The sequence below is a fragment of the Dama dama genome, chromosome 20 (assembly GCF_033118175.1).
Source record: "Dama dama isolate Ldn47 chromosome 20, ASM3311817v1, whole genome shotgun sequence".
Taxonomy (NCBI): Eukaryota; Metazoa; Chordata; class Mammalia; order Artiodactyla; family Cervidae; genus Dama; species Dama dama.
The window spans coordinates 20,602,454-20,630,109 of NC_083700.1; the positions used below are offsets into that span (position 1 = coordinate 20,602,454).

General features: G+C 49.7%; 1 protein-coding gene across 4 annotated transcripts; it reads left to right on the forward strand.

Moving 5' to 3' along the window:
* The first annotated feature begins 379 nt into the window (after positions 1 to 379).
* PI4KB (phosphatidylinositol 4-kinase beta) lies at positions 380 to 27,542 on the forward strand. 4 transcript variants are annotated; one of them, XM_061120845.1, is made up of 13 exons: positions 380 to 573; positions 1,522 to 1,616; positions 8,051 to 8,987; positions 13,620 to 13,664; positions 16,118 to 16,345; positions 17,225 to 17,452; positions 19,394 to 19,503; positions 20,091 to 20,195; positions 20,708 to 20,831; positions 21,552 to 21,817; positions 25,090 to 25,222; positions 25,450 to 25,570; positions 26,658 to 27,542. In XM_061120845.1, the coding sequence occupies exons 3-13, from the start codon at positions 8,079 to 8,081 to the stop codon at positions 26,837 to 26,839; spliced, it is 2,451 nt and encodes an 816-aa protein (XP_060976828.1). In that variant the 5' UTR covers positions 380 to 573; positions 1,522 to 1,616; positions 8,051 to 8,078; the 3' UTR covers positions 26,840 to 27,542. The 4 variants fall into 4 exon arrangements, with proteins under 4 accessions (XP_060976828.1, XP_060976827.1, XP_060976829.1 ...); XM_061120844.1 differs by lacking the exon at positions 1,522 to 1,616 and having other exon boundaries at positions 382 to 573; XM_061120846.1 differs by lacking the exons at positions 1,522 to 1,616; positions 13,620 to 13,664 and having other exon boundaries at positions 392 to 573.
* Positions 27,543 to 27,656: the final 114 nt, after the last annotated feature.

A 27,656-nucleotide genomic window follows, 5' to 3' on the forward strand; every position in this document is an offset into this window, starting at 1 on the left:
TGCCCCTTTATCCAGAAAATTTTACTACCCTTTCGGCTTCCTTAGCTTCGCAAACGCTGCCTCTTAGGTCCGCTTCCCAAGGTTTGGCCCCTCCTCCCACCCGTAAGCTCCTCCCCTGGTCCTCTCCGCCTCCCCGGCTTCCAAATCTCTCTTCCCGCCCCCTTCTCTATTTCTGAACAGGCATGTTTCAGGCAGCTCACCCGACTCCTTAGATTACTATGGGATCCGTAGGGTCCTGAGCGTCGGCGTAGCAAGAAAGCAGAGCCCACGAAGGGCCTGAATTCAGAAGAAAACTCGAGATCTGCTGAGGAATTTATTTTATTTTTTTTAATCCTGGTGGTGCGAGGGAGGAAGAGAAGGTTGTGAGGCCCGGTCGAACGCGCGGCAGCGCGAAGGCCCCCTCAGGCGGCGCCGAGGGCAGCCCCGCAGCCGGGGCCTGGTGCAGCCGCCGCGGCCGCTGTCAGGGAAGCGCAGGCGGCCAATGGAACCCGGGAGCGGCCGCTGCTGCTGAGGCGGCGGTGTCGGCAACCCGACCCCGACCGCCCGCACCCCCTCCGCCGGGGTCCCCCGGAGGTAAGCGACTCCTACCCCGTGAGTGCCCCTTGCCCTGTGTGTGAAGGGGTCCCTCTCCCACCCTGTCCAGCACAGCCTCCCCCGCCCCCACACCGGGGTTCGACTACAAAACTGTCCTCCCGGTGGCAGCTGCACCCCGGGTTCCTTCTCCACCCTTTCTTCCCGAGCCTGGGGTCCTCCTCTGCTTTTTGGCTTCCTCTTCTGTTTAGCTCCTCCCTCTGCCGGGGATTCCCCCCTCCCTCACGCTTATCCCTGTTGCCTCCGTCCCGCATTATCTTCTCTTAAGTCGTCAAGCCTTTCCACATCACGATGCCTTTTATAGGGTCCATCCTTTTTTGTCTTTCCTCGTTGTCTGTGCCTCACCCTCTTTTCCCACGGCCTCCGCCTGTATCCCTTTTCCTGTTTTGCCCCTTAACTCCGATGTCTCTGCATCCCCAGCCCTTGGTTCCCGATCCTCTGTGGCCGTCTCTTCCTCTGCTGCTTCTGATTCCATTACCTCACTGCCACCCACCCACCCAGCTCCTGGCTTCCAAGAACTATCTATTCCTTCTCCTTAAGGGATCTCAGGCACTCACCATCATTCCCAAAGTACTGTTTACATTCTGTTTTGACCTTAATCCTTCCTTCTCTAGAGTACTTTAATGATTCCTGTAACTTTCTTTAGCTTTTCTCGACCTTTCCTCAGATCTCCCAACCTCTGGAGGTTTGTTCCTGTAGAAGAGAGATCTGACAGTGCTCCTTCCCATTCAGGATTTCCAGCTTTGACACCTCCCTCGAGTTTCAGGGGTTTTGCTGATCCTTACGATACTGTTTTCCCTGTGGTCCTTATGTGTTCTCTGTCACTCTACCTTTACATACCACTTATTTCAGGATCAGCTAAACCTTGAGCTAAGAAGATGTGTTGGGAGGAGGGGGAGCCTCAGCTGTCACAGGCTTTTCTCTGAACAGAGGGTGTTTCAGAAGGATGGAGCAAGTTTGAAGCAGTTCCTATCAGATTACACTTTGCTGGAGGAATGAACAGGCCTGCGTGGAAACTGAGTGAGGTTGTGAGAAATTTTGTTTTGGATAATTTAATTTTAGGCTTGTCTTAGGGGGATCACAGAATATAGTGTCTTCCCACCCCTAAGAGGAATCGGTTTACTCTCTGTGGCTTTACTAGAATGGTTTTGGTTGATTCCGTAAGAGCTTAGGCCTGGAGTGGATTTGGTCAGGGGGTAACTGGGAAAAGGAACATGAGCCAATGGAAAAAGCTTGTATATTGAGAATCGGGACTCCTGGGTTCAGGATGTGACTTCTTCTCTTGACCTTTAGCGTGACTTTTTTTGGGAAAATAGTCCACTCTATAGGCATAGGTACAGTAATAGGCACTATGTGGGGGGAAAAATTTGACCTCATTATTTGTTTACAAAACACTGGGTTCCTCAGACACAAAGTATTTATTAGTAGTGATTCAGTTGTTCTGAGAATATTCCTTCATTCTGGTCTCTCTGTTGAACTTTCTAGTCTCCAACCATGGGAGTAAGTCAGTTTGAAAGGCAAGCTCCAGGCCTGATTCTTTCATCTGCCTTGATTTGGTTCCCCACTGCTTTAAGTTGCTGACCAGCTTTGCTGTTCCTCTTGTACTTGAGCCATAACTCCAGATTCTATAGGCGTAAAGTACGTTTGTGGAAAATCCTTTGAGGAAACTGGCTAGAAAAGAACACTTGGAGTGAGTTGGGACTTAGGAAGCTAGGAACTTAGCATCTAGGAAGCTAGTTGCTCACCTGTATGCCATGTCTCTCTCTTGGCCTCCAGTAGTGAAAAGGACACGTGAAGTTCCCTTCATCTTCCTACTCTAAGCCAGTTTGAAAGTAATCATGCTGCCTTGTCCTGGTTCCCCCTTTGTCTGCCTCCTCATTAGCCAGCCAGTGTCCGATCTCATAATTCCCCTTTTTTAGGAGCAGCTTTGCTCCTTGGGAGCACCCCTAAAGAGAAGTCATATTCCTTCTAGTTTCTCTGCTTCCTTCTCAGAGCTGGGTCCACACTACGTGAGAACACATTTGCCGAACACTATCCAAAGCAGCAAATTGAGATTGTCTAATTTGGGGAAGAAGCTTGAGAGGGACCTTTCAGTAAGTGGCGTGAGACCGGAGAGAGCCTAGTTCAAGTGCATTTGGAGCTTCTGGTGGGGAGGAACAGTTCAGAGAGAAGTGAGTGTACAGGTTGCTTTCTTTACCATCTGTTTGTTTCAGCAGGGGCTCCCAGAGCTGGCTTGGGCTGTCTGGCTGGTATCTGCTTATACCAGCTCTAGAGCCCTGAACAGATTTCTGCACCTCAATCAATATTGACTTAACTTCCCTGAGACCACTGCTCTCCCTACCCTATCCCCTGATGCCACTCTGCCTTGGGGCCTTGGGTAAGCATTTACCTGGTTCCTGGTAGGGCTTGAGCCTGTTTGAAGGCTTGGTTCTGTGTTTCTACAAGGGAAGAGTTGTACTCAAACTCCATTTTTACCATTGAGGTTAAGAGGGAAGGATGAGCTAAGACCTCCTTAAAGAAAGGTTTGAGTTAGACTTTGAGACATGAGGAGGGAGTCCTCAGGAGCAGAACAGGCAGCTTAGGATGATTAGGAGTCCCTTTTGAAGAGCAGCTTCTTTTTAAAAAATTATTATTAAAGACATATGTGCATTTGTTAACAAATCCAACGGTACTTAAAGGATTTATGATGAAAATCAATAGTCCCTTTCCCTTCATCCCTACTCCTAGAGATAACCTCTTAGTTATTTTAGTGTTTCTCTCTGATAGTTATTGCCAGAGCTTTAGATAAAATTTTTGTTCCTCTGTTTTTTGGTTTATTAATCATTACAAAAGAAGACTGTTTTAGAAGATTCATACCTCTTCTTGTTTATATGTTGTTTTTGTTTCTACTGGAAGCCTGAGTACCTTTAAATGACATTTGAACCTTCTTTCCGTTAACTTTTTAAAAAAATTATTTATTTTTAATTAGAGGATAATTGCTTTACAATGTTGTGTTGGTTTCTGCCATACATCAGTGTGAATCAGCCATAGGTATATGTATGTCCTCTCCCTCCCACCTCCCACCCTATCCATTAACTTTTAATAGCCTCTCTTAACTACCTACCTTGTAGGATGAAGATATTGGCTCCACTACTCTTTTTTCCGGTTCACATGATCCATCTCTCCATCTCAAAGGGATCTTTCTTTTTTTTTTTTCCAGAGGGATCTTTTAAAAGGCAATGGAAAATTGAGCTCACCTTTCTGTTTGGAGGTAGAGCAATAAATAAGATGATCTCTTAAGGGTCATTCTATGAAAATACAGGAACATATTAAAAACATGAGGATTGATCTGAAGCAGTCATGTTTATCTAGTTCGTGGAAAAAGATTTCAAGAAGGCGATGGTGATTAACTATGTGAGGAAATTGATTTGGGGCTCTTTACATCTTGTCCTAGCAGAGACCAATCCACCAAGTCGTTTCATGGAGGCCAGTGGAGAGTTGTTTGTCTAGAATCTTTTGAGGTGATGAGAAGCAAGAAGCCAGGTTAAGTGATAGCATTTCCTACCCCCAAAATCTGCAGACTTTGATGCTTAGTCACAGAAGACATGCACATGTCCCTCTCTGGCCTCCTTCACTGCTGTTCTCTGCTCTGCCCAGAAGAACCCTCTGATGCTCACCTGAGGAGTCCCTTCTTTGCCCAGACATAAGGTGTGGAGCCAGTTGGTTGTCAACATTCCCTGTCCCCCTCCCACACACACCCCTTTCCGAGAAACTAGCTGCTAGTCTGGGTCATGGCAGACCTCTTCAGTTCCCTTCTAGCCTCACCGGAAGGCACTTTAGGCTCCCAGTGTGAAATGTGGAGCCTCAGTTGTCTGTGTCCTTGAGAGCCATAGGAGTCATTTGATAGTAAAGGTTTGGATTTTCTTCTCTGGGGTTTTTCTTGTTCTCTGACTTAAAAGGGGAAAGGTGGTGAATACAGAAACCGTTTCTTCCTTTTTTGCTTTCTAGTCCTTTCACTCTCTTTAGAATAGTTACTTATCAAAGCTATATTTTCTTTGTATTTCAGAATGAATTAACTGATGTTAAAGACCATATCTGGAGTTAGGTTTTGAGAAATCCATTTCTTTTTTCTTATTGCCTAAATTGCCAAAACAACCTACATTTCCTTCAGCTGCTGCTTCTCCCCATGACTTGCTTCAGAGGCAGGCAGTTCCTGAGACTCAGGAGGGCCAGGAGGGAGACCAGGCTCCAGTCTGGTGGTTTCCAGTGGCAGAGCTGCCCTTTCCAGGAGAGGAGTTTGCTTTTCCTCCTCCTCTTGACATTATCTGTTCCCTGGGGAGTAAAGGCTGTCAAGTGGGGGACCTGTTCTGTTCAGTGGGCAAGTCCCCTAAATACTGTGATGTGGGATTTCTAGCTCAACCCTGGCATAAAAGAAATGATGGCCTCCTTGGCTTCCTCCCTGGTGCCAGTAGTAATCCCACTTGTGACCGTTTCCAGATCGTCTGCATTTCCTAGTAGAATCTGAAATGCTGTATGTGGGAGAATGTCTGAACTTCTTTTCCCTTGAAAGTTTTGAAAAGTGGTCTTTTAGAAGCTTTTGGTGTCTTGAAAATCTCTGGAGTAGAGGAAAAAAGAATCATGTGCCAAGCATAGAGAGATTGAAAAAAAAACAGTTGGTTATATAGAGTGATTTGAGTCTGTTGTGTGAGTGTCTAAGCAGACCTAAAGGGTAGTAGTGGTCCCAGTTGAATTTGAGGAATTTGAGAACCCTCTGGTGCAGTGTGCTACAGAGTTGCAGCAGGTACTGATTAACACTTCCCTCTTATTATTCCTTTGCAACCCACAGTTGCCAGTAGAGACAGATCCGCATGGGCAGAGGCAGCCATGCTGGTTCTACTGCTCAGAGGTCACTGCCTCATTTGGGAAAGAGCATAGTGAAAGAGTTGCCACCTTCTTGCCAATTCCAGTCTCAGACTGCATCAGAGAAATTTAATTGGGGGATGAACTTCTTGCTTGACAGAATTAGGAGAAAAATAAACTGAAGTCGCTTTTTTTTTCTTTTTAATACTCCTTGAGAACTTAAGAGTTCTCCATCCATCTTCCTGCACAATGTTAGTGGTTGACTGCTGGGGGAGAGCAAGCTGGACTATATATGTTGGGCAGATGAAGGTAACCTTGAGTCTTAACATTTCAGAGGTTCAAGAGGCACTGAAAGAATAGCAGTGGAAACTTGGGCTTTGCAGAGTGACTAGAGAATCTGTATCTTGAGCCTCCTTCCACTTACTTGGGTTCACTAGGGTCAAACCCCACTTATCAGGTTCATTGATGTCACTATCAGTTGGAAATTACCTGCCTTCCAGCTCCACAACTGCTTCTGCCTTCCTCTTGCTCATGCTCTTGAGTGTGACGTAGCCTCACGCTATTTGTATTTTTGTGACGAGGCCTCTTGAGTCCTTTGCTACCTACAGCCAGACTCTGGAGCTGCGTCAATCTGACATTAGTATAGTGTGCCTCTCCCAGTCCTTGCTTTGAGATTTCCTCCTGTTCTGCACTGATTCTCCTGATCTGGATTTGGTGAGTCTCTGAAGAATCATTCTAGGAAGGCAGTGGCTTTTATCAACAGTGTCCTCTCACTGACTTTCCTTCTGATCCCTCCAGAGAGGGATCCTTGGTCGTATGTTTTCTTCTCCTTTGGACATTCTGGACACGTGGCCTCCAGCCTGATACCTTTTTGTCTTCTCACAGCCCCTCCAGTTCTTGGAGTGTGTGTATGAGAATGGGGGAAACTAGGGTTGGGATAGGAGAGGACTCACATAAATGTTTTGGAAGAGTCTTGAGTAACAAGTATTAAATAAGTCACTCCCCTTATAAACAACATAGGTGTGTGCACGTGAATTGTTTATTAACCTTTTAGGTGATAAGGATTTAACTAGCATTTGTAGCGGAGAAGGCAATGGCACCCCACTCCAGTACTCTTGCCTAGAAAATCCCATGCGTGGAGGAGCCTGGTAGGCTGCAGTCCATGGGGTCGCTAAGAGTCAGACACGACTGAGCAACTTCACTTTCACTTTTCACTTTCATGCATTGGAGAAGGAAATGGCAACCCACTCCAGTGTTCTTGCCTGGAGAATCCCAGGGACGGGGGAGCGTGGTGGGCTGCCATCTGTGGGGTCGCACAGAGTCAGATACGACTGAAGTGACTTAGCAGCAGCAGCAGCATTTGTAGAGTACTACTGTGTGCCTATACTAGACTTCCTTGTAGTTCAAACAGTAAAGAATCTGCCTGCAAGGCAGGAGACCAGGGTTTGATCCCTGGGTTGGGAAGTTCCTCTGAGGAAGGGAATGGCAAACCACTCCACTATTCTTGCCTGGAGAATTCCATGGACGGAGAAACCTGGTGGGCTACAGTCCATAGGGTCGCAAAGAGTCGGACACGAATGAGTCACACACACACACACACACACACACAAACACACACGCGCACACACACACACACACACACACACACACACACACTGTGTGCCAGGGACAGACACGTTAGTTCCTTTTACACACATAAAGTTACTCATTCTGTTAATACACAGTGACATTAAGAAATAGACACATTTCCTCCCATTTTACAGTTGAGGAAACAAACTCAGAAGATAGGTGGTTTGCACAAGTTTACACACATACTGGCAGAGCCAGGATTTTGAATCTCAGCCTGTTTGACTCCAAGTTCAGGAGTTTTTCCACCATCCTTCAGCTGCCACATCACTGGAGGAAGGGAGCACAATGTCATGTGCTCAGGTAAGCAGAGAAATGGCCCACCTCAGCAGGGTTGACGATGGTTGTTTCTGAGCTATTTTCTTCACGGTAAAGCCTGGTGTTGTGTTTGCTGGCCATTATTTTTTGGGTGCTTTGAGTCTAAAAGGGAAAGTAAGAAAAGTATCTGTAACTGGAAAAACATATAAAGATTTTAGCGCTAAATAAAGGTGAGATGTTCAGGACCTGTGTATGGAGTGTTATATGAGGAAGAAAATAACAGTTTAAAGAGGCAAAAATAAAGGTTACTGGCAAGGCATTTGAGGGAGATATGGGAAGAGCATGGAGGGAAAAAAGCATTTGAAGAGTTGGGGACAAGAGAATTAAGACCAGAACTGCTTCCCAGTCTATCTAAAGAATTTGTAAACCTATATAAATGTAACATACATAAAGCAACATTTTGCAGATACAAGTTAAGAACAGAGGCTAAGCTGAGTAACTGAGCCCAGAAGGAGTGAAGAGTAATGTAGGGGTGGGAGGTGGAAGGAGGGAGTCAGGGTAAGCTTCCTGGGAGGGAATGACTTTTCATCTGAGTTTGAATGAGTCCCAGAAGACATACAGAGAGGGGATGCCTGGGAAGGTTTCCTGGCAAGGGCCAGACCTGAGGTCAGCACCACTAATGGTGTGTGTATGTGTGTTTCCCTTTCTCTTCCTTTCTCCCTCCTTCCTTCTCCAGCTTGGAAGCTCAGAGTCTGGCTGTGGCCATGGGAGACACGGTAGTGGAGCCTGCCCCCCTGAAGCCAACTTCCGAGCCCACTCCTGGCCCACCAGGGAATAATGGGGGCTCCTTGCTAAGTGTCATCACGGAGGGGGTCGGGGAGCTCTCGGTGATTGACCCTGAGGTGGCCCAGAAGGCCTGCCAAGAGGTGCTGGAGAAAGTCAAGCTCTTGCATGGAGGCGTGGCCATCTCTAGCAGAGGCACCCCACTGGAGCTGGTCAATGGGGATGGTGTGGACAGCGAGATCCGTTGCCTGGACGACCCACCTGCCCAGATAAGGGAGGAGGAAGATGAGATGGGGGCCACGGTGGCCTCAGGCACAGCCAAGGGAGCAAGAAGGCGGCGGCAGAACAACTCGGCCAAACAGTCTTGGCTGCTGAGGCTGTTTGAGTCAAAACTGTTTGACATCTCTATGGCCATTTCATACCTGTATAACTCCAAGGAGCCTGGGGTGCAGGCCTACATCGGCAACCGGCTCTTCTGCTTTCGTAATGAGGATGTGGACTTCTATCTGCCCCAGTTGCTTAACATGTACATTCACATGGATGAGGATGTGGGTGATGCCATCAAGCCCTACATAGTCCACCGCTGCCGCCAGAGCATTAACTTTTCCCTCCAGTGTGCTCTGTTGCTGGGGGCCTACTCTTCAGACATGCACATTTCCACTCAGCGACACTCCCGTGGGACCAAGCTGCGGAAGCTGATCCTCTCAGATGAGCTGAAGCCCGCTCACCGAAAGAGGGAGCTGCCCTCCTTGAGCCCAGCCCCCGATACAGGGCTGTCTCCCTCTAAAAGGACTCACCAGCGCTCTAAGTCAGATGCCACTGCCAGCATAAGTCTCAGCAGCAACCTGAAACGAACAGCCAGCAACCCTAAAGTGGAGAATGAGGATGAGGTAAAATTCCCGGGCGGGACGGAGGGGCAAGCCAGGTGGCTTGGAGACAGGATGTCTGGTTCAGGGTTACTCTGTCCGTTTCACTCCTTCCCTGTGTTTCATTTCACCAGTTAAAGATGGAATGTTAGAATGGAAAAAGACCTTAGGATTCATGTATTCCAGCTGCCTCATTTTACAGAGAACTCAGAGACCCAGGGAGATAAAGTGACTTGCCTCAGGTCGTATAGCTTAATAGCAAGGCTGATACTCCTGACCTGTGGGTTTTCACTAAATTGCACTGCCATCCTCTTACTTCCTGAGAACTGTGGCAGAGACCCTCACCAGCCTGACTTGAACCCTGGGATATCTACCAGGACCTCTCAGAGCAGCAACCATGGCGGGGAGGAAGAGGGGTTCTGTGTGTGAATTCTGTGTGTTCTGGGAGAGGGGAGATGATAAGTAGAACCTCAGCTTCATTCTCCTGCCCACTGCTCTTCATAATCCCTCTCCCTCACTCCCTGGAGATCCTGCTCCTTGTTGACATAAGGGTAAGGTTCATTCCCTATCACTGAGGCATCTGCAGAATGCCTTCCCACCTCCCTTTCCTTGGGGGAAGGGCTGTCTTGCTTGTCTCTTTCCCATGTCATTTGGGAGAAGCACAGAAAGAAGAGGGAAGCAGTCCTGATACGGAGTAAATCTTGGGCACACCCAGTGTCGAGTCAAGGGCCTGAAGCCTAAGAAGAGAAAGCAGCAGTGGGGTGTCCCATTTAGGATAGGGTGGGGGTGAGATAAGCCATCAGTTGGTCATATTGTTGTTCAGTCTCTAAGTCGTGTCCGACTCTTGGCGACCCCATGGATGCAGCACTCCAGGCTTCATACACACCAGTTATTCCACATCTGGACAGAGAGCAGGGAAACTTGCCCGGTGAATAGCCAAGTATTTGTGACTTACCTAATGTCCCAGCCAGAAAATGGTCCCCTGGTCCCCACCCCACCCCTGACTCCCCACCAGCCAGGCTCCCATCTGGCTGCCAGCCTAGCCTTAGGGAAGAAGGGAGAAAAAACCAAGGAATTTGCACTTGCTGGAGAATGTGTATAGCCACCGTGCTGGCATCTGCCTCTCTGGGGCCCACAACCCACCCACATTTTTGATACAATGAGACTTCTTTCAAGTAAAGAGGTCAGAGTGACTAGGGCAGGGAAAGGCAGGAGGGAAAGAGAGTACAGAGCCTGGTCTGTCTGCAAATTTGGTATTTTATTATGATAATAGTGAAACTAAAGGAGCTAACATTTATTGAGCACTTAGTACATGCCAAGCATCAAGTCAAATATTTTACATTTAATCCTCACAGGGAACCTTAAGAGACAGGTATTATTTTACCACTGAGGAAACAGGTTAGATGATTTGGCTCAAGTTTCTCAACCAGTGTCTGTCACACCCAGCCTCAGCTGTCAGAGTCCATACGGGGAAGAACAGCCTAGGCCTTAGCCATGAAGGTTTCCACACCCATGCACAGGCAGGGCCCAGCTGTTCTCAGAACCAGAATGGACCATTTTCATTTCCGGTTGAGCTTGGCAGGAAGCCCAGGGTCATGAAGGGAGGCTGTTGCAGAGCAAGAAGAATCATCCAGAGCTGGTGGGACTAAGGTCGTGAAGGGTTTGGGAGCTCCTCTGGGGGTCAAGCCTGTAGTGATAGGAGTGTGAGCAGCTGTAAGTGAATCCCGTGGTGCCTTGTGTCAGGCGCCACTTGGCTTTACTCCACGGGCATTTTGTAGTATTCTTCTTAGGACCGGAAAAACTGAGGCCTCGAGCTTTTTGTACTGTGTTGATCCTTAGTCCCTCTTGCAGCTCACTCCTGCCTAGGATGGGATTTGGGGTGATGCTGAGACACAGGTATTCTGTGAATGCTTAAATCCTCTAGATTGGCTTCTCCAGCTGCCATTCTTCCCAACCTGGCTCCTTTTTCTTGGGTCAGTAGATCCAGGGACGAAAGGAGACACCACTCCCAGGTTATATGGTGCTAGCAGAGAGAGACACCAGAATCCACTGTGGCTCCCCAGGAGATGTGAGAGAGAGTCACCAGGAGTCTAAGCATTGAAGTCTTCAGCACAGAGGTCTCTCCAAACTCCTGTGACTTTTTGGAGATACATCTTTCAAGGCCTTTGTCTCCCAAGTATTGGCTTGCTTTCTCCTAATCCTCCATCTCCCCTGTCATGCAACATTAATTCACTCAGCCTATAGTTCTTGAGCTTGTCCACTGCAGAGCCCTGTGCTGGAGGCAGTGGGGGATGTAGGATAAAATGCTGTCCTTTCCTCCAGGAACTTACAAGGTAATAGGGAAATCCCATTATCTAGGAAGTTGTTTGGTTTGTAACTCTTCAATTTTATATCCTGAAACTTAACTGAATTTATTAGTTCTAGCAGTTTTCTGGTGGAGTTCGTGACTCTCCTGAAATGTTGATTCCTGCATGTGAGGAGGAAGTATACAGCTCACTAAAACAAAGCACATAATTATCTAAGGTCTGAACAGAGACTCTCAAAGGAGAGACACCCTGCTCGCCCTCTCTGGCTTTCCCCATGGGTTCTGAGTTTAATACTGTGCTCCCACCACCAGCAGGGAACCTCTGGAGGGTGAAGGGAGGCCTCCAAGAAGAATCTCAGGTGCTTGTGCAGTCTCTTCCTGCCTAGGGTCTCCCAGCAGAGTTCTTCTCTGCCCACATCTCACAGAGGGTTCTATTTTTTAATGAGGAATCCTTTACACTCTCCCCTACAATTAAAGGGCTCCAGCACTGATTTCTCCCATCTCCTACTATTCCTCTTCCCACTCCCCCACCCCATCCCAACCCTTCAGAGCAGTTTTTCTCAACTTAGGGAACTCTTAAGTTGTTCAGGTAGTTTTCCTTTCCAGTTGTAACCACATGGCAATTATTTTGACCTAGGGTGGAGGCTCAAGGAGCAGTGATTTAGATCCTACCCCCACCCCACACGATTCCCCACTTAATGTAGATCAGCCTTGTCTTCTCAGGGCTATAACCTTTGTACAGAGAAATGTGCATATCACACTGGAAGCCCAGGAGGCCTTCCAGCCCAATAGACTGTGATGTCAGCTTCTTGGCCTCAAGCTTCTCTCCTTAGAGCTGACTCAGTTTGAGTGACTCAAGTCTCCAGAGGAGGAGAGAGGAGCAGTTCTTGATGTATCTCCCTGCCCCCAAGGCTGTTAATGAGTCAGACAGGACTGTCCTGTCTGTAGAAGCAGCTGGAGCGGGGCTTGTGGAACCCATATCCTGCCTACTATTCCTTCCCCACCCAGCTCCTGGGTAGAGATTGAGCTAGCAGGTCATCATCAACTTGAACACCCTTGCTGCCTTGGTGCTCCCTCCCACCACCTCTCCCCCACCAAGCAGAAGAGCTGTGGCCTTGGGAGAGTGTTCAGCTTGACTTCTCCCTCAAAGTGCCACTCTCCCCAGATTCTTTAAAGAAAGACCCGACAAGAGGGCCTCCAGCTGGAATAGAACGTAAACCGTGGAATCGAATTAAGTAGATGCTTGAAATTCTGATTGCAGAGTAGCTCAGTGACCACTGCCCTCCTGCGTTGGGAGCTGCTTCGACTTTGTCTCTCAAGTCCAGGACCTCCCTTCCTGTGCACTGTGTACGCATGTTGCCCGTTCTCCCTGTCCTGGGAGACCTTGGACAGAAGCCAGGGTGGGCCGGTGCACGAGTGCCGCAGAGCTGCTCAGTGATTCTCAGTACCAGTCCTTGTCCCTGTTTTGCTCACAGACACTAGTAAGACATAGGAACGGGGTGAGTTTTAGCTAACTCCCCTGAACTGGGTGGGACTAGGAGCCGCTGTGGAGCAGCCAGCCACTCCGTTTTCTCAGATGGATTCAGTTGGGACCTGGCTTCTCAACTTACATCCAAAAATTGCAGTTTATTGAGTGTCACATGAGACACCCTGATCAGAAGCCTACAGAAGTGTGGTAGGTAAGGGAGTTACTCGTCCTTAACTCCCAGCAGCACCTAACGCAGATGTTTCATGCTCCTGGGTCCCTGCTAGCCCTCATCACATGATTCAAGAGTGGGATTGGGTTTCCCAGGGTGATAATGAGGCTGATTAGAGAGGAGATGTACCTGACACTAAAAGGTTAGCTCTTCTGCTTCCTCCTTGATGTCTCCAAGAAGCTGGAGGAACATGGGATTTCTGGTATGGGGGCCATGCAGCTTGTTAAATTCAGTCTCAATGGTGGTCTCCATGGAGAAGAGGTTGGTTGAGAGCATGTGAATGAATAAAGAGGAATCAGGAAAGCTTTGCAGCACTGAGGTACCTGCCTCCCTCAGGGATCCAGCTGTAGGATTTTTTCCTAGAAGGAAGACTTGTGCAGGCAAGAACAGAAGGGCAGGAAATGAAAAGCAGAGGCCACTACCTCTTCAGCCCTTCTGACCTCAAGGTCTACGCTAGCCTTCTAGCATCTTCCACAATGTCAAGAATCTGGGCAAGTGGCATTTGTGGGCTGACTTTCTTTCATTAAAGCAGAAAGGTAGAGCTACATAAGAGAAACAGTTATGATCCAGGTTGGAGCTAAATTCTTTGCCTTTGTCTCTCTCCCTTCCCTCCCTGCCCCCTTCTTCTCCCCTTGCCCTCCGGCCCTTTCCCAGGAGCTCTCCTCCAGCACCGAGAGTATTGATAATTCATTCAGTTCCGTAAGTGGGGCCAGGCTGGGACTGGGTGGCAGGCTCCCCCCATGGCCGCATTTCCTCTCCGTCCCCAGGTCTCCTGAGTCCTCAGGTCAAGGCTGGAGTTAAAAGTTGCCTTTTCTTCCTGGGACTTCAGCCCCTCACTCCCAGGCCTCCGAGACCTGGAGGAGCCCCTGCTATTCATTGCCAGTGCTCTGAGCCCAGGCTGAGGAGGCTCTGTTGATCCTTCTCCCAGGACAGCTGGGATGCAGTGCAACTCAGCCCCCAGCTCCTGGTTCTCCAGAGCAAACAGCTGGGAGAGAGGTAGAATTTACCCCTGGATTGAAGCCAAGAACTGCTTGGCAGAAACCCCCAGGATCCTGTTTCTCCCACCCAGCACCCTTTCCCTGTGGCTTCTGCCGTCAGACCATCAAGTGCTTGTTCAGTGTCTTCCAAATGCCAGGCCCCATGTTGGGTGAGCTGACTGGAAAAGCAAACAGGATTTGGCCTGAAGGAAAGTTGTATGTCCCCACAGCCGGTGTCCTTTTTAACTTCACATTTCTTCCAGGTCCGAGTTCTTCCCTTTCCCAGCTCCCTGCCCGGTATGTTTCTTAACCCTCATTCTCCTTTCTTGTTCCCCCTGAACTAACCCCTGACCCTCCGGTCCCACAGGGTCTCGGACCTTGTTGCTGGGCAGAGACGTGAGAGGAAATGCTGGACCCTCTGGGAGTTTGGATGATTCTTTTACATTTTACTTTTGATTTGTCTTCCCAATCAGTTTTCTCTGTTCTGTGCTGATCCCCTTTTGAGTCATGACTCCTCTCTCCTCACATGTGGCAGCGCCTCTCTCTCGAGGCCTGGGGTCATATTTCCAACATGCTGACGTAACTTAGGGGCTCCCAGCCCAAAGGCTGAATTGAGGATGGGAAGGAATTGTGTTGTTTCTAATCTGAAAAAACTATGAATTGGTTGGGGTGGAGGGTCTTTGGGAACATGACCGTTTGCCACCTGAGTGGATGGATTAGGGGATCAGGATGAATGAAGGAATGAGTCTCCAGATTTCCTCTTCCTTTCTCTCTCTCTCTCTCTCTCTGAAGCCCCTAGGATATTTCCAGGGACCAGAGGTCTAGTTCTGTTGTCTTCCTGTCTTTATCTTGTTTTCAACCCTGCCTCCCAAAGCATTCCTGACTGATTCAGACACCCTGGTCTTCATTGCTGTGTGGGGCCCTGGGCCAGCCCCCTGTGGGTAGAGCCTGAGAGCTGAGCTGTCCCTCGGAACCCTGGCTCTGAGCACATGCAGAGGTGGGCCTGGTACTGCCCGGCTTTCCAAAGAAGCTCTTTATGGCAATGTGAGGGAGTGAGGGTAGAAATTCTCACTCGGGAAACTGAGCATGACATACAAAGAGGGAGAGAAGCCTGGTGAGTGGGATATTCCTGTTTCTGTTTGAGGAAGAGGTATTGTTCTTGCCTAGCTGAGGAGAGATGGGCCAGCGAGCTGGGTGGCCATTTTGATAAAATGCCCCTTAAGGTGGAAGGACTTAGGCTGGCAATGGAGCCCTTCTCCATGTCTAGCTGAGCCCATCTCTTTCCCCATCCCCGCCTGACTCCCAACACTGACTTTGCCCTCTCTGAGAATGAAGTACCCAGCGTGAGCAGCCAAGCCCACAGGAGGGAGCGAATGTGGGTAGCCTAGTCCCTGAGAGGTGGGGGAAGAGGATCCAAGGAGGAATCACTGAAAAAGACCGGCCTTCAGGGCCGGCATCAGGGCCTGAAAGGAGCTGTCTTCTCCACCCACCTCCGCACACCTCCCAACCTCCATCTGCTTTTTCTTTCCCCGTTGATTGTTCCCTCATTAGTGCAAAGTCTGCTCATCCTGCCTCATACCCTGCATGCGCACTGACCCTCGGTAAGAGATTGTGGGGTGGACAGGTGGAATGCCGTGAAAGCAGCAAAAGTCACTTAAATGGACTGAATCCTCCTTTGAAAGGGGAGGTACTGATTCACAGCTCCCCTCTGGAGCTCTGTGGGCCTGGTGGAGACCCAGCCTAGCGATCCCGGTGGGGAGAGGGATGGCCTCGTTCCTGAGATGGGTGAAGCGCTTCGGCGTGAGCAGCATTTCCGCCTGGGCCTCTGGCTGACCTCTCTGGATGTCACCCTCCCATCTGTCTGGGAGCCTTGGGACAGTTCCTCGGGAACTCAAGTCCAGGAGCAGTGGGGTGCACCGAGTGACCCGGAGTCACATACCCCCTTCCCGTCAAGAAGCAGCCTGTGAGGGAGGGCAGTACTGGCTTTTCTGCCTGTTCCCAGTTCAGGTTGATAGCCATGGGTGGGATCTCCTGACAGGGCCGGAAGGTATTCCTTCCCTGGAGTACTGGAGACACTGGGACCCCTGGCCTGCGGGGCTGGTCGTGACTAAGTGGGAGGACCACTTTTTTCTATGGTTTCTTCACCATCTTTTACTTCACCCCACCCCCCTGTAGCCCGTCAGACTGGCTCCTGAGCGAGAATTCATCAAGTCCCTGATGGCGATTGGCAAGCGGCTGGCCACGCTCCCCACCAAGGAGCAGAAGACACAGCGGCTGATCTCAGAGCTCTCCCTGCTCAACCACAAGCTCCCCGCCCGAGTCTGGCTGCCCACTGCCGGCTTTGACCACCACGTGGTCCGCGTGCCCCACACCCAGGCTGTCGTCCTCAACTCTAAGGACAAGGTAGGTGGGCTCTGGCCTCAACCAGACCTCTCATCTGACTCTCCTCCCATGCTTGTGTACGGGCCCAGGGAAGCCCCCCGACACCCTGAACTCCTCCATAACTCATGTACACCTGTCAGCCTTGACTTCACCTCTGCTCTGCTGTGATTCTGAGGGCCCGCCTGTCCCTGTTCTTGGGCTTTCTTTTTCTGGACCAAAGCAGCCTAACGTGTTCAGCTTGCCTCCTGCTCTTGTCTCAGAGGAGAGCTGCTCTCCTCACCTCCTTCTAGTCCTTCTGGGAGCTCTTCTCCAGCCCTTCCATAACTCTTAGGCTTTCCAGGTACAGCAACAATAAAAGTAGAGAAATGTTTGTTTCTAAGACCTTTTCTGATCACAGTGGGCAGGGAGAAGGAGAGAAAGGTGCCCAGTTCACATTGGAGAGAATTAGCTAAAGCAGTATGCTGGTTCAAATGAGTACTGATGGTTCAGATGTTTGTTTGTTTGTTTTTTCCAGAAGACGTATTGAAGATTAGAATCCTGTTGACACAGTGCCCAGCTTTTTCCTAGGCTTTCTGTTTTGAGGACAAGCCCACAGAGGCATTCAGGCCTCTCTGATGGGTGGTAATTGATAGTTTGGGGTGGTTTTGGTCAGGTGCACCCTCTATACATTTTGAAGCTCAGCTGAACATTTGCTAGACCTATATACTCTCAGCCAGATTCTTACATATGTATTCATAAGATCAGTTCCTGCCCTAAGTAGGGCATTCCTGGTGTCTGGGGACTGATGGAGGCGGGCTGGCGCAGGGGTGGGTAGCAGGACAAACTGTGTTACCAGGGTTGAGTTTTGGGGGGAACAGTGGTGGAGGTATATTACAAATACTGTTCTCACTATCCCCCCAGGCTCCCTACCTGATCTATGTGGAAGTCCTCGAATGTGAAAACTTTGACACCACTAGTGTCCCTGCCCGGATCCCCGAGAACCGAATTCGGAGCACCCGGTCTGTAGAGAACCTGCCCGAATGCGGCATCACCCATGAACAGCGGGCAGGCAGCTTCAGCACTGTGCCCAACTATGACAATGATGACGAGGCCTGGTCGGTGGATGACATAGGCGAGCTGCAGGTGGAGGTGAGCTGCAGGTGGAGGAGCTCCAAGGAAGTAGTACTGGGCATAGGACCTGTTCGCCAGGCGCTTTCATTGTATTTGAGACAACACAACACTCTCTGAGGCAGGCTGGAGCAAATGCCCAAATGAGTGGGTTAGTTAGTGACAGGGGTGAGAGGGGAAGCACTGAACAGGTCTAGTCTGGAATAGATTCAGGTGGAGCTTGTTTTCCTGCAAGAAGAATTTAGGCTTAACGTAAGGAAGAACTTCTAAGCCCAGGGGAGAGTGGAAAATTTAATCAAAATGTATATTGAACACCTGCTATATAAAGCAAAGAAGAATAAGTCATATGTTTGTTCATTCAAGGAATATTTATGGAGGGCCTTCTTTTTGCCCACTCTGAGTGTTGTGTGCTAGTAAACAAGGCTTGGCCCCTGCCTGCAAGGAGTTTGTGACCTAATAGGAGAGAGAACAAAGCCAGTCAGCAGGGAGATGTAGTGTGGTGTGATCCAGGTTGTGCTGGAGAGAATTCGGTGTCAGGGGAGCATTTGCAGGTGGGCGTGGCGCTTATTCCAGACTTGGGGTTGGACACACCCCAGATGATTTCCTGGAGGAAGTAATACCTCAGCTGAGGCCTGGAGGTAGGTAGGAATTAGCTGGACAGAGTATTCCAGGCAGAGGGGACAGCTCATGCAGACACCAGAAGACACAAGGGAGCTTGGTCCATTTTAAGAATAGAAAGAAATTTTGTTTGGCTCTGAGGTGTGGTCGTGAGATGAAGAGTGGTAAAGAATGAGGCTGGAGAGGCCAAAATGGGCGAGATATAAGAAGGATCCTCTAAGTGCAGAAAGAAACTGGGACTTCGTTCTGGGGTTGTAGGGATCCAGAACAGGATTCTGTTAGAGCTATGACCCAATCACATTCCACTTTGTGAAAAGGCAGACTTGAGCTGGCAGTCCAACTGGAGAGACCAGATGCAGACATTTAAGAGAAAAAAACAAAAAATCTATGTATAAGGTAAACAACAAAGCAATGTGCAGTAATGGCGAATGGGGTTAAGGAGAAATGCACTGGTACAAAGGAAGGAGAAAAGACGGGACTTGATATGGGCCTTGGCGTCTGTTATTTTATAGTTAGAGAGAGATGAGGAGATGAGATTGAATGGCTTAGGGCTTCCCTGATGGCTCTGTGCTAAAAAAAATCCACCTGCCAGTGCAGGAGACACAGGTTCAATCCCTGGCCAGGGAAGGTCCCACACGATGCAAAGCAACTAAGCCCGTGTTCCACGACCATTGAACCTGTTCTCTAGAGCCCAGGAGCCACAGCAAGAGAAGCCACTGCAGTAAGAAGCCCAAGCACCGCAGCTGGAGAGCAGCCCCTGCTCGCAGCAACAAGAGGAAGCCTGCACAGCAACAGAGACCCAGCACAACCCAAAGAAATAAAAGATCGGATGGCTTAGTTTAAAGAAATACTCAGAGGAACGCAGCCTGGAGAGGGTCTGTTCTGGACCCTAAGATTGCATTCCTGGCCTTGGGGAGCTCTCAGCATAAAGCTGAAAGTTCAGCTTTCTGTGATGGTCCTGGCAGTGGTTTGCAAACTCGAATGCATTGGAAATCTTCTGGAGGCTTTGTTAGGAATTCATTATTCCAGATCCCATTCCCAGTCATTTAAATTCAGATTGATGGTGGCCTGGGATCTGTGTTTTAGCAGCATTCCAGGTCATTCTGATGCAGCTATAGTTGACACATTGAAAAACACTGCTAGAGGGTCTGGGGGCAGGGTGGGGAACCTAAATAGTGTGGGGTCCAGAAAATGCATGACCTGGGGAGGCTTCTTGGAGCAGAGTTTGAAAGGGAGGACTGGTCATGCTGTGGAGAGTGCAGCATGAAGGGTGATCTGAAGAGAAGGTGGAAGAGGCGCCCCTGTGCTTAGCGCTTCTGACCGGCAGTGCCCTGCTCTCCCCAGCTCCCTGAAGTGCACACCAACAGCTGTGACAACATCTCCCAGTTCTCCGTGGACAGCATCACCAGCCAGGAAAGCAAGGAGCCTGTGTTCATTGCAGCAGGGGACATCCGGTATGGCCAGACCGTGTGGCCCCTCCTTTTTCACTCCTCTCTTAGGCGCCACCTGTCTCTGTTCCCTTCCTTTTTGTCAGCCTGTAGCTTCCCTCTTCTCCCTCCTTACTCTGTCCTTGTCCTGATGCCACCAAACTAGAGGGAGTGAAGATGTGGGCTGGGAAGTTACTGGGATACTACAGAAAGTAAATTTTAAAAGGACTCCAAAGGAATGAAAGCACCAGAGGAAGGTCTGAGCGTTTCCCAGAGTGGGTCTAGGAAGACAGAGGACACGCATGTCAGACACATTGCTCAGAGAAGGAGGAGATGGTGTGGGAAATGCAGATACTGGAGCTGTGTCTGTTCTGATGCAGAATCTTGGTAGGAAAATGGCGAGGGGCTGCTAATCTGCATTAGCATGATTACAAACCACCAGGTGAGCAGAGAGGTATCAGTGGTGTGTTTCCTTCCATGAGTCTCTCTCAGCCCAGGTTTCTATCTCTGTGTGCCCAGAGTCAAGGAAACAGTGCAGGAAATGCCAGCATAGACAGGGACAGGAGGATCTGGGGTAACTCCTCCAAGCAAATGATACAGTTTCTTCCTGCTAGACGGCGCCTTTCGGAGCAGCTGGCTCACACCCCCACAGCCTTCAAACGAGACCCAGAAGACCCTTCTGCAGTTGCTCTCAAAGAGCCCTGGCAGGAGAAAGTGCGGTGAGTTGGGTGGGGATTCACCCTCCATATTCTGTCAGTCTCCTCTGAAAAATCCATCAGGCCTTAGGCAGTCTGAGTCCTTACCTTGAGGGGGGTTTGATATGAATTTTTTATAGAAATTGTGTGTCCTCAACCTGGCATCACCCCCTGCTCTTTTTTTTTTTTTTTTTAATATTTTTTATTTTATTTATTTTTGGCTGTGCTGGGTATTCATTGCTGCACACGGGCTTTCTCTGGTTGCAGAGAGCAGGGGCCACTCTAGTTGTGGTGCGCGGGCTTCTCATTGCAGTGCCTTCTCTTGTGGAACACAGGCTTTAGGGTGTGTGGGGTTCAGTAGTTGCTGCACATGGGCTCAGCAGTTGTGGCATGGGGCTTAGTTGCAAGATCCCACATGGGATCTTCCTGGACCAGGAACCAAACTGATGTCCAATGCATTGCAAGGCAGATTCTTAACCACTGGACCACCAGGGAAGCCTGGCATCACCCTTGACATTTTTTGCTTCTCTTCACAGGCGCATTAGAGAGGGTTCCCCCTATGGCCATCTCCCCAATTGGCGGCTCCTGTCAGTCATTGTCAAGTGTGGGGATGACCTTCGGCAGGAGCTGTTGGCCTTCCAGGTGTTAAAGCAACTGCAGGTAAGACAAGGGAGGGAGAAAGAAGGGAAACTCAGCCCATCTGTAGCCCACCTGAGGTGATCACACAGGTCCTTCTGCAGGGAACTCTGCTGGGGACCAACTTCCTGCCTAGGCCAAAGTTGGATTTTCATTGAACTAAGCTGGTGCTTCTCCCCAGAAGTGAAGTCCCAGGAGCAGCTCCACAGCGATCTCTTGTGGCCCTTTTGTGACTGACACCTGTTCTGATCACAGATCAAAAAACTCCCAACTGATTTGTAGCAAGTGATTTGCGGTGGGCTGAGATGTCAATCCCTGACCCCCCAGGGTGGTTGCCTACAAGCAAATTTACCTGTTTAGTCAGTTGTTGATATAAGTATTTTCATTTTCTGGAGAAGGTTTCTCTGAACCTAAATCTCTTGGTCTTTTTCCCAGTTTTTTGAACTTGGATTAATAGCTCCCACTTGCCCTGCCTGGGATGTGACAGTTAGGTCTCCTCTCCTCTCCCTCTTTTGAACTTCTCTCTATAAGATGCCTTTTCCTACATGCCACCCTGTGTCTTGTCAGACCCTGGATTTCCTTTCAAAACTTCCTGGTCCTCAGTGGGATTACAGGGTTTTACTTACTTGATGGCCTAGAATCCAAGGCCACCAAGGATGGGAACTGTCTGAGGTTGGGAACAGAAGGGATTTTAGCCTCCTCCTCTCATTTAGAGTCTTAATGCCTCTGTGTGTTTCCTCACAGTCCATTTGGGAACAGGAGCGAGTACCCCTGTGGATCAAGCCATATAAGATTCTTGTGATTTCGGCCGACAGTGGCATGATTGAACCAGTGGTCAACGCTGTATCCATACACCAGGTGAAGAAGCAGTCTCAGCTCTCCCTGCTCGATTACTTCCTACAGGAGCATGGCAGTTACACCACTGAGGCATTCCTCAGTGCCCAGCGCAATTTTGTGCAGAGTTGTGCTGGCTACTGCTTGGTCTGCTACCTGCTACAGGTCAAGGACAGGTAGGTGAATTCCTGTCCCTCATCCTTAGCTTTTCTCCAGGGTTTCCTCTGTTTCCTCATTTATTCATCACCACCTTCCACTGCCAAGATGTAAAGATGAAACAAACAACATATTATAGGCGGAGACAGATGTATTCCTGTTCTGTTAAGGCAAGGAGGCAGACTGACAAGTACCAGGGCAAGGGGCAAAGAAGTGAAGCATTTATGGGAGGAGCAAGGGTCTGAGCATGCAGTCTTGAAAGAAAAAGGAGAATGAGGACAGAGAAAGCTGTGGATGGAAAGGAAGAATGTTCCAGGCAGAGGAAACAATTCGAGGTCATTTAAGCATGGGCCACACTGCATGGCACGTAGTAGCGGTAATGTCAGGTAAGTTGAGGCTGGATTAGTAGGGCCTTCATGAGGCTCAGGAGGTTTATTCTGCAGGCAGAGGAAATACTGTGAGCTGGTCTGTGTTGAGTGAGTGTGCCCTGTGGCACTGTGGGCAAGGGTGGATCAATGGACCTTCGGCTGTCAAACAAGAGGTGATGAGGCCTGGTGTGAGGGCAGTGGTAGAGACTAAGAGCAGAAAGGAGCAGATGAATGTGAAAGACATGGTGAACAAAAAGTTGAAACTCCCAGCTCTGAATTCTCCTCGTTCCAGCATATGATTTCCGAAACTCAAGTATCTGTTGTTTTGCCTAGAGCTGCCATTTCTGCCAGTATCATGTGACCTTTAGGAAGCTCATCTTTGCACATAGGTGAACAACATACCATACAAAGGTTATTACACCCTCGAGGCCCTGTTTTTTAAGACTGTCTCCAGACAGTGACTCGGGGTCAGTGCTCGGAATGCACCTGTGAGTTGTGCCTCTCAGTGGGCTTAGGGCAGCTGCCTGGGAAAGCACTAGTTCAGTGGCCTGTGCTTCCAGGGTCCCCAGTGGTATGGCAGCACATTAAGGTTCACCGACAAGAGCCGCTTATCAGAAATCCAGCATCTGTTAAGTGCCTGCGATGCCTGACTTTTTTTTTAATTGAAGTATAGTTGATTTGCAATATCGTGTTAGTTTCAAGTATGGCAAAGTGATTCAGTTATGTATATATATGTATATGTGTGTGTGTGTATACACAGGAGCCTGGCAGGCTACAATCCATGGAGTTGCAAAGAGTCAGACATGACTTAGTGACTAAACAACTGTGTGTGTTTGTGTGTGTGTGTGTGTGTTGATTAGTCGTGTCCAACTCTTTGCAACCCCATGGACTGTAGCTCACCAGGCTCCTCTCTATGGAATTCTCCAGGCAAGACTACTAGAGTGAGTTGCCATTCCCTTCTCTAGGGGATCTTCCCAACCCAGGGATTGAACCCAGGTCTCCCACATTGCAGGCAGATTCTTTACCATCCGAGTCACAGGGATATATGTACACAGACACACATATATATTCTTTATCAGACTCTTTTCCATTATAAGTTAATACAAGATACTGAATATACTTCCCTGTGCTATACAATAAATTTTTGTTTATATCAGTAGTGTGTATCTGTTAATCCCATACTCCTAATTTATCCTCCCTCTTCCCCTTTGGTAACTGTAAGTTTATTTTCTGTGTCTGTGAGTCTGTTTCTGTTTTGTAAATAAGTTCACTTATTACTCCACCTAGACGTGATATCGTATAATATTTATCTTTTTGTCTGACTGACTTCACTTAATGTGATGATTTCTAGGTCCATGCATGTTGCTGCTAGTGGCATTATTTCATTCCTTTTTTATGGCTGAGTAAAGCTTGGTTGCAAGCTTTAGACTGTCCCTCAAGAGTCAGGATTTGGAATCCAGGGCCCAGAGAGCCTAGAGCCTGAGCCCCTGTGTTGAGTAAGTGGGGGCAGGGAAGCAGGTGATACTCAGGCCTCTGGGCTATTCTTTAGGAAACTAATATATTTGAAAGATGAAAGTTCATCCTTTAAAAGTAGAGGAAGAGACGGGCAGCTGGTAAACCTTTCATAATAACTCAAAAAGAATAGATGTAGTTAAGTCCTGAATGGACTCATCCACTGGAGAGAAGCGTCAGCAGTGAAGGGGGCCCCGAACTGGAAGCAGCTGAAGGTCCCCTTAAGTGCTTCAGAATGAGGCCCCTGCAGTAGTGCAGCTGGAGTTCGCTCCAGTGGTTAAGGAGAGAAGAGGAACTGCCCTTCATTCACTGGCTTGGGACCTGGGACAAGTCGGTCATTTCTTCTCTCAGCTTGTTTCCTCACCTGTAAAATGAGAGGCTGGACTAGGACACCTGGGGCTTTCTGGTTCTCAAGTGTTGCTGAATTTGTTACACTTCCCCAGAGGGGTAAGGACTCAGGTGGGACTGGGTTCTCCCTCTGTCCCTCTTCTTTAGGCCAGTCAAACCAACCCCAGAGAAGGTGGCCTCAGACTGTGAGCTCTTAGCCTAACAAAGCCTCTTTTGACTCTGAGGATGTCCCTTATGGGCCAGGCCTCACATGCTTAGCATGTTAATTGTTCCCCTCCGACTGGCCATTCATGTGGGACTCACAAAGACCTGGGATTTATCTCTCTCTCCTCTTCATGGAGAAGGAAATGGCAACCCACTCCACTGTTCTTGCCTGGAGAATCCCAGGGATGGGGGAGCCTGATGGGCTGCCGTCTATGGGGTCGCACAGAGTCGGACACGACTGACGACTGACGTGATTTAGCAGCTTCTTCATGCAGCTAGCCTGTAGGAATTGCCTCCTGGGAATTTTTTTACATAAGTGGTTTTACCAAACAGTTAAAGCTGACTCTTTGAAGCCCACACACTATTTTACATTTAAACTCCACTCAGCCTGGGATTGCTGTTCCCTTCCAATGGGGTTTCTGATTTGCAGTGGGCCAATGGGAATTACAAACAAAACACAGGTAATTAGGTTGTAACTGGCTGCCTCCCACTAAGCCAAGTGCATGGCCTCTGTGACAGCTGGACAGAGTGCAGAGGCTGTCTTTTGTAGCTTCCCAGTTCTCTACCAGATTGGGATTGGGTGCTTAGAAGCGCGATTATTGGGAAATGGGGATAATCTTAAAGCTATTTTATTAAGTTGTTAATGATAGCAAGTCAGACCCCATTGCCTTTGTTAGCAGTCTACTTTTCTAATTTCCTTTCTTCCTACTGCCAGCTTTGGGTTCTAGGGGTTGGACCCAGAGTTCTAGGCAAAGTGGCAGGGCCCTTGCCTGGTGTCACGTGGCCAGTGTGTTGCAGCTTAAGCTCCCACCTCAATCGGACTTACTACTGTCTCTTCCTCTCATCTGCCCCCTCCTCAGACACAATGGGAACATCCTGTTGGACGCAGAAGGCCACATCATCCACATCGACTTTGGCTTCATCCTATCCAGCTCACCCCGAAACCTGGGCTTTGAGACATCAGCCTTTAAGCTGACCACAGAGTTTGTGGACGTGAGTCAGGAAGGAGAGGTGCCTCACTGTGGTGTCATGGGAGGGGGAGCTGGTAGTCTCCCCACAAGTGGGAACAAACAGATCAGAAATGGGAATAAGTCAGGGTGAGGTTGGATATCCTGGGAGGCTTCCTGCCTGATAAGAGGTGGGCAAGTAACACAGTTCAGCACGTTTACCTAAGGGAGGAAGTTGTGAGCTCCCTTGCACACACAACTCTCTCCTCGCAGGTGATGGGCGGCCTGGATGGCGACATGTTCAACTATTACAAGATGTTGATGCTGCAGGGGCTGATTGCTGCTCGGAAACACATGGATAAGGTGGTGCAGATCGTAGAGATCATGCAGCAAGGTGGGCTGGGGAGAAGCCTATGTTTGGGGATAGGGTGGGACCCGTAGTGCTTCAGAATTCCTGCTATGTTGGGGCCCTGGGGCATGGAGCCTCCAGAGTTGAGTCCACCTCAAGACTGGGGGTGTGGTTCCCAACTCTGATCCAGTGCCCTGCTCCTCCTTCCACATACTCCTCCCGATTCCTGACCGCTAGCCCTGGAGGGCGGGAGGGCCGAGGCAACAGAAACTACCTCTTGTGTGCACTAAGCGGGAAAAAAAGGAGTTCCATCTCCTGCCTCCTGGTCTCTTCCTGTCTCCCCATCCTTTGTCCAGCTCTGAGTTTGTCTCCTTCCATTGCTTGGCTCTTCAGCAACTCAGGTGTTTTCAAAAGTCACCACCTTGCTCCCTGATGGCCCTATCCTCAGACCCCTTCCCTGGGCCATACTCACCCCTTCTGCTCAGAGCTGAGCCGTGTTCTTCTGTCCTCTTTATCTGCTCTCACTGCTGTTTCCTCACGGCCTTGCCATCTATAGTCTTTTGTCCAGGATCCCTCCTCTCCCATCTTCTCTGGGCCCTCATCCCCATTTCCTCCTCAGGGCTTTGGTGTCCACCCAGTCTAAGCTGCCAGTCTCCTCCTCCCCATCCCTGCTCCCACCCCACAGGTTGTCGCCGTTGCTCAGGAGCATCCCCGTCTGGCCCCGTGATGACGGTGGCCCAGGTCATCTGTGAGTGTCAGACGTAGCATAGGCAGAGGCCTGCAACCAGATAAGTGCCCAGCTCAGGGCCCACTCCCCAGACTCTTCCCAGCCTTCCCTCTGGGTCCTAAGACTGCTCCCTCCACCCTTCCCTGGAGGAGATGCGGTGCTGACCCCCTGCCCTCCTCTGCCCCTGTGCCCTTACCTAGAGGTACTTAGGTATGTGGGATGAAAGGGGGCTCAAAACAGGGCCTCCCGCCAATTCTCCCCTCTCTGCCCAAGCAGACCTGCGTCCACACTGTCAGGGATCTCTTGAGGTGGGAGGGCAGGGGCACCAGGCAGCCTGGCTCTCTACTGTTACACTGCCCCTCCCTCCTTTCCGTTTGTGACCCTGTTCCTCGCTGCTGCCCCCAGGTTCTCAGCTTCCTTGCTTCCATGGCTCCAGCACCATCCGCAACCTCAAGGAGAGGTTCCACATGAGCATGACTGAGGAGCAGCTCCAGCTGCTGGTGGAGCAGATGGTGGACGGCAGCATGCGGTCTATCACCACCAAACTCTATGACGGCTTCCAGTACCTCACCAACGGCATCATGTGACACCCTCCTCCTCAGGCCCCAGCGCGATGGGGGGTTCAGGGGACCCTCCCTGGGAAGGCCCTTGGAGAAACCCTAAGCCAGGAAGCCCCACCCACCCAGCCATCCACCAAGGGAAATGGAAGGCAAGAAATACAAAGGATCATGTGGTAACGGTAGAACTTGCCAGGGCAGGTGGGGAGAGCCAGCTGTGGGGCCCAGGCTGACTGGGGCTCCCTTGCCGCCACCCCAGCTGTGTCAGTATTACCACCTGATGGACTCCAGGACTCACTGCCCTCCAGAGAACAGAAGTGATAAATGTGGGGGGCGCTGGGGCCTCGCTTCTCCTCACCAGGGTCCGAGAGGTTCTTTCCACAGGCCATCCTCTTCATGTGTTCTGGGTCCCAGGAAGGAGAAGAGAGTAGGTTCTTGGTACTTAGGACTTAATCCTGTGGTTGGCCTTTGGCCATGCTGCTGCCTGACTGCCCCCTCCCAGGGACTGAGCCCTAGCCCGAGTTCCCCTGGGTAGGTGGGCTTTGGCATAGGGTCCTGCACTTGCTGAGGTCCCCCATCCCAGAAGTGAGGAAGGGGGTGATCACGGCCCCTCCAGTCTGAGGGTACTGGCCTAGCCTCGGGGAATTCCTTGCCCTGATCCCTTCCCCACACCCAGGGAGATAGCTCTCAATTTTTTAATTTTTGTTTGAAATAAAGTCCTTAGTTAGCCATCTGTGTCATTTCTGAGATGTATTTTTTTCAGGGGTGGGGAGTGAACATGCCTGTGCAGGTTACAAAAGGAACCACACAGAACAGCGGGAGGAAGACTGCATTTTCCCTGCCTGTC

Bases quoted from the DNA above. Each gene is read 5' to 3' on its own strand.
- PI4KB (XM_061120845.1), top strand. From the start codon at position 8,079: ATGGGAGACACGGTAGTGGAGCCTGCCCCCCTGAAGCCAACTTCCGAG. The intron at 17,453-19,393 runs GTGAGCTGCAGG...TGCTCTCCCCAG, and splicing joins TAGGCGAGCTGCAGGTGGAG to CTCCCTGAAGTGCACACCAA. The intron at 25,223-25,449 runs GTGAGTCAGGAA...CTCTCCTCGCAG, and splicing joins TGACCACAGAGTTTGTGGAC to GTGATGGGCGGCCTGGATGG.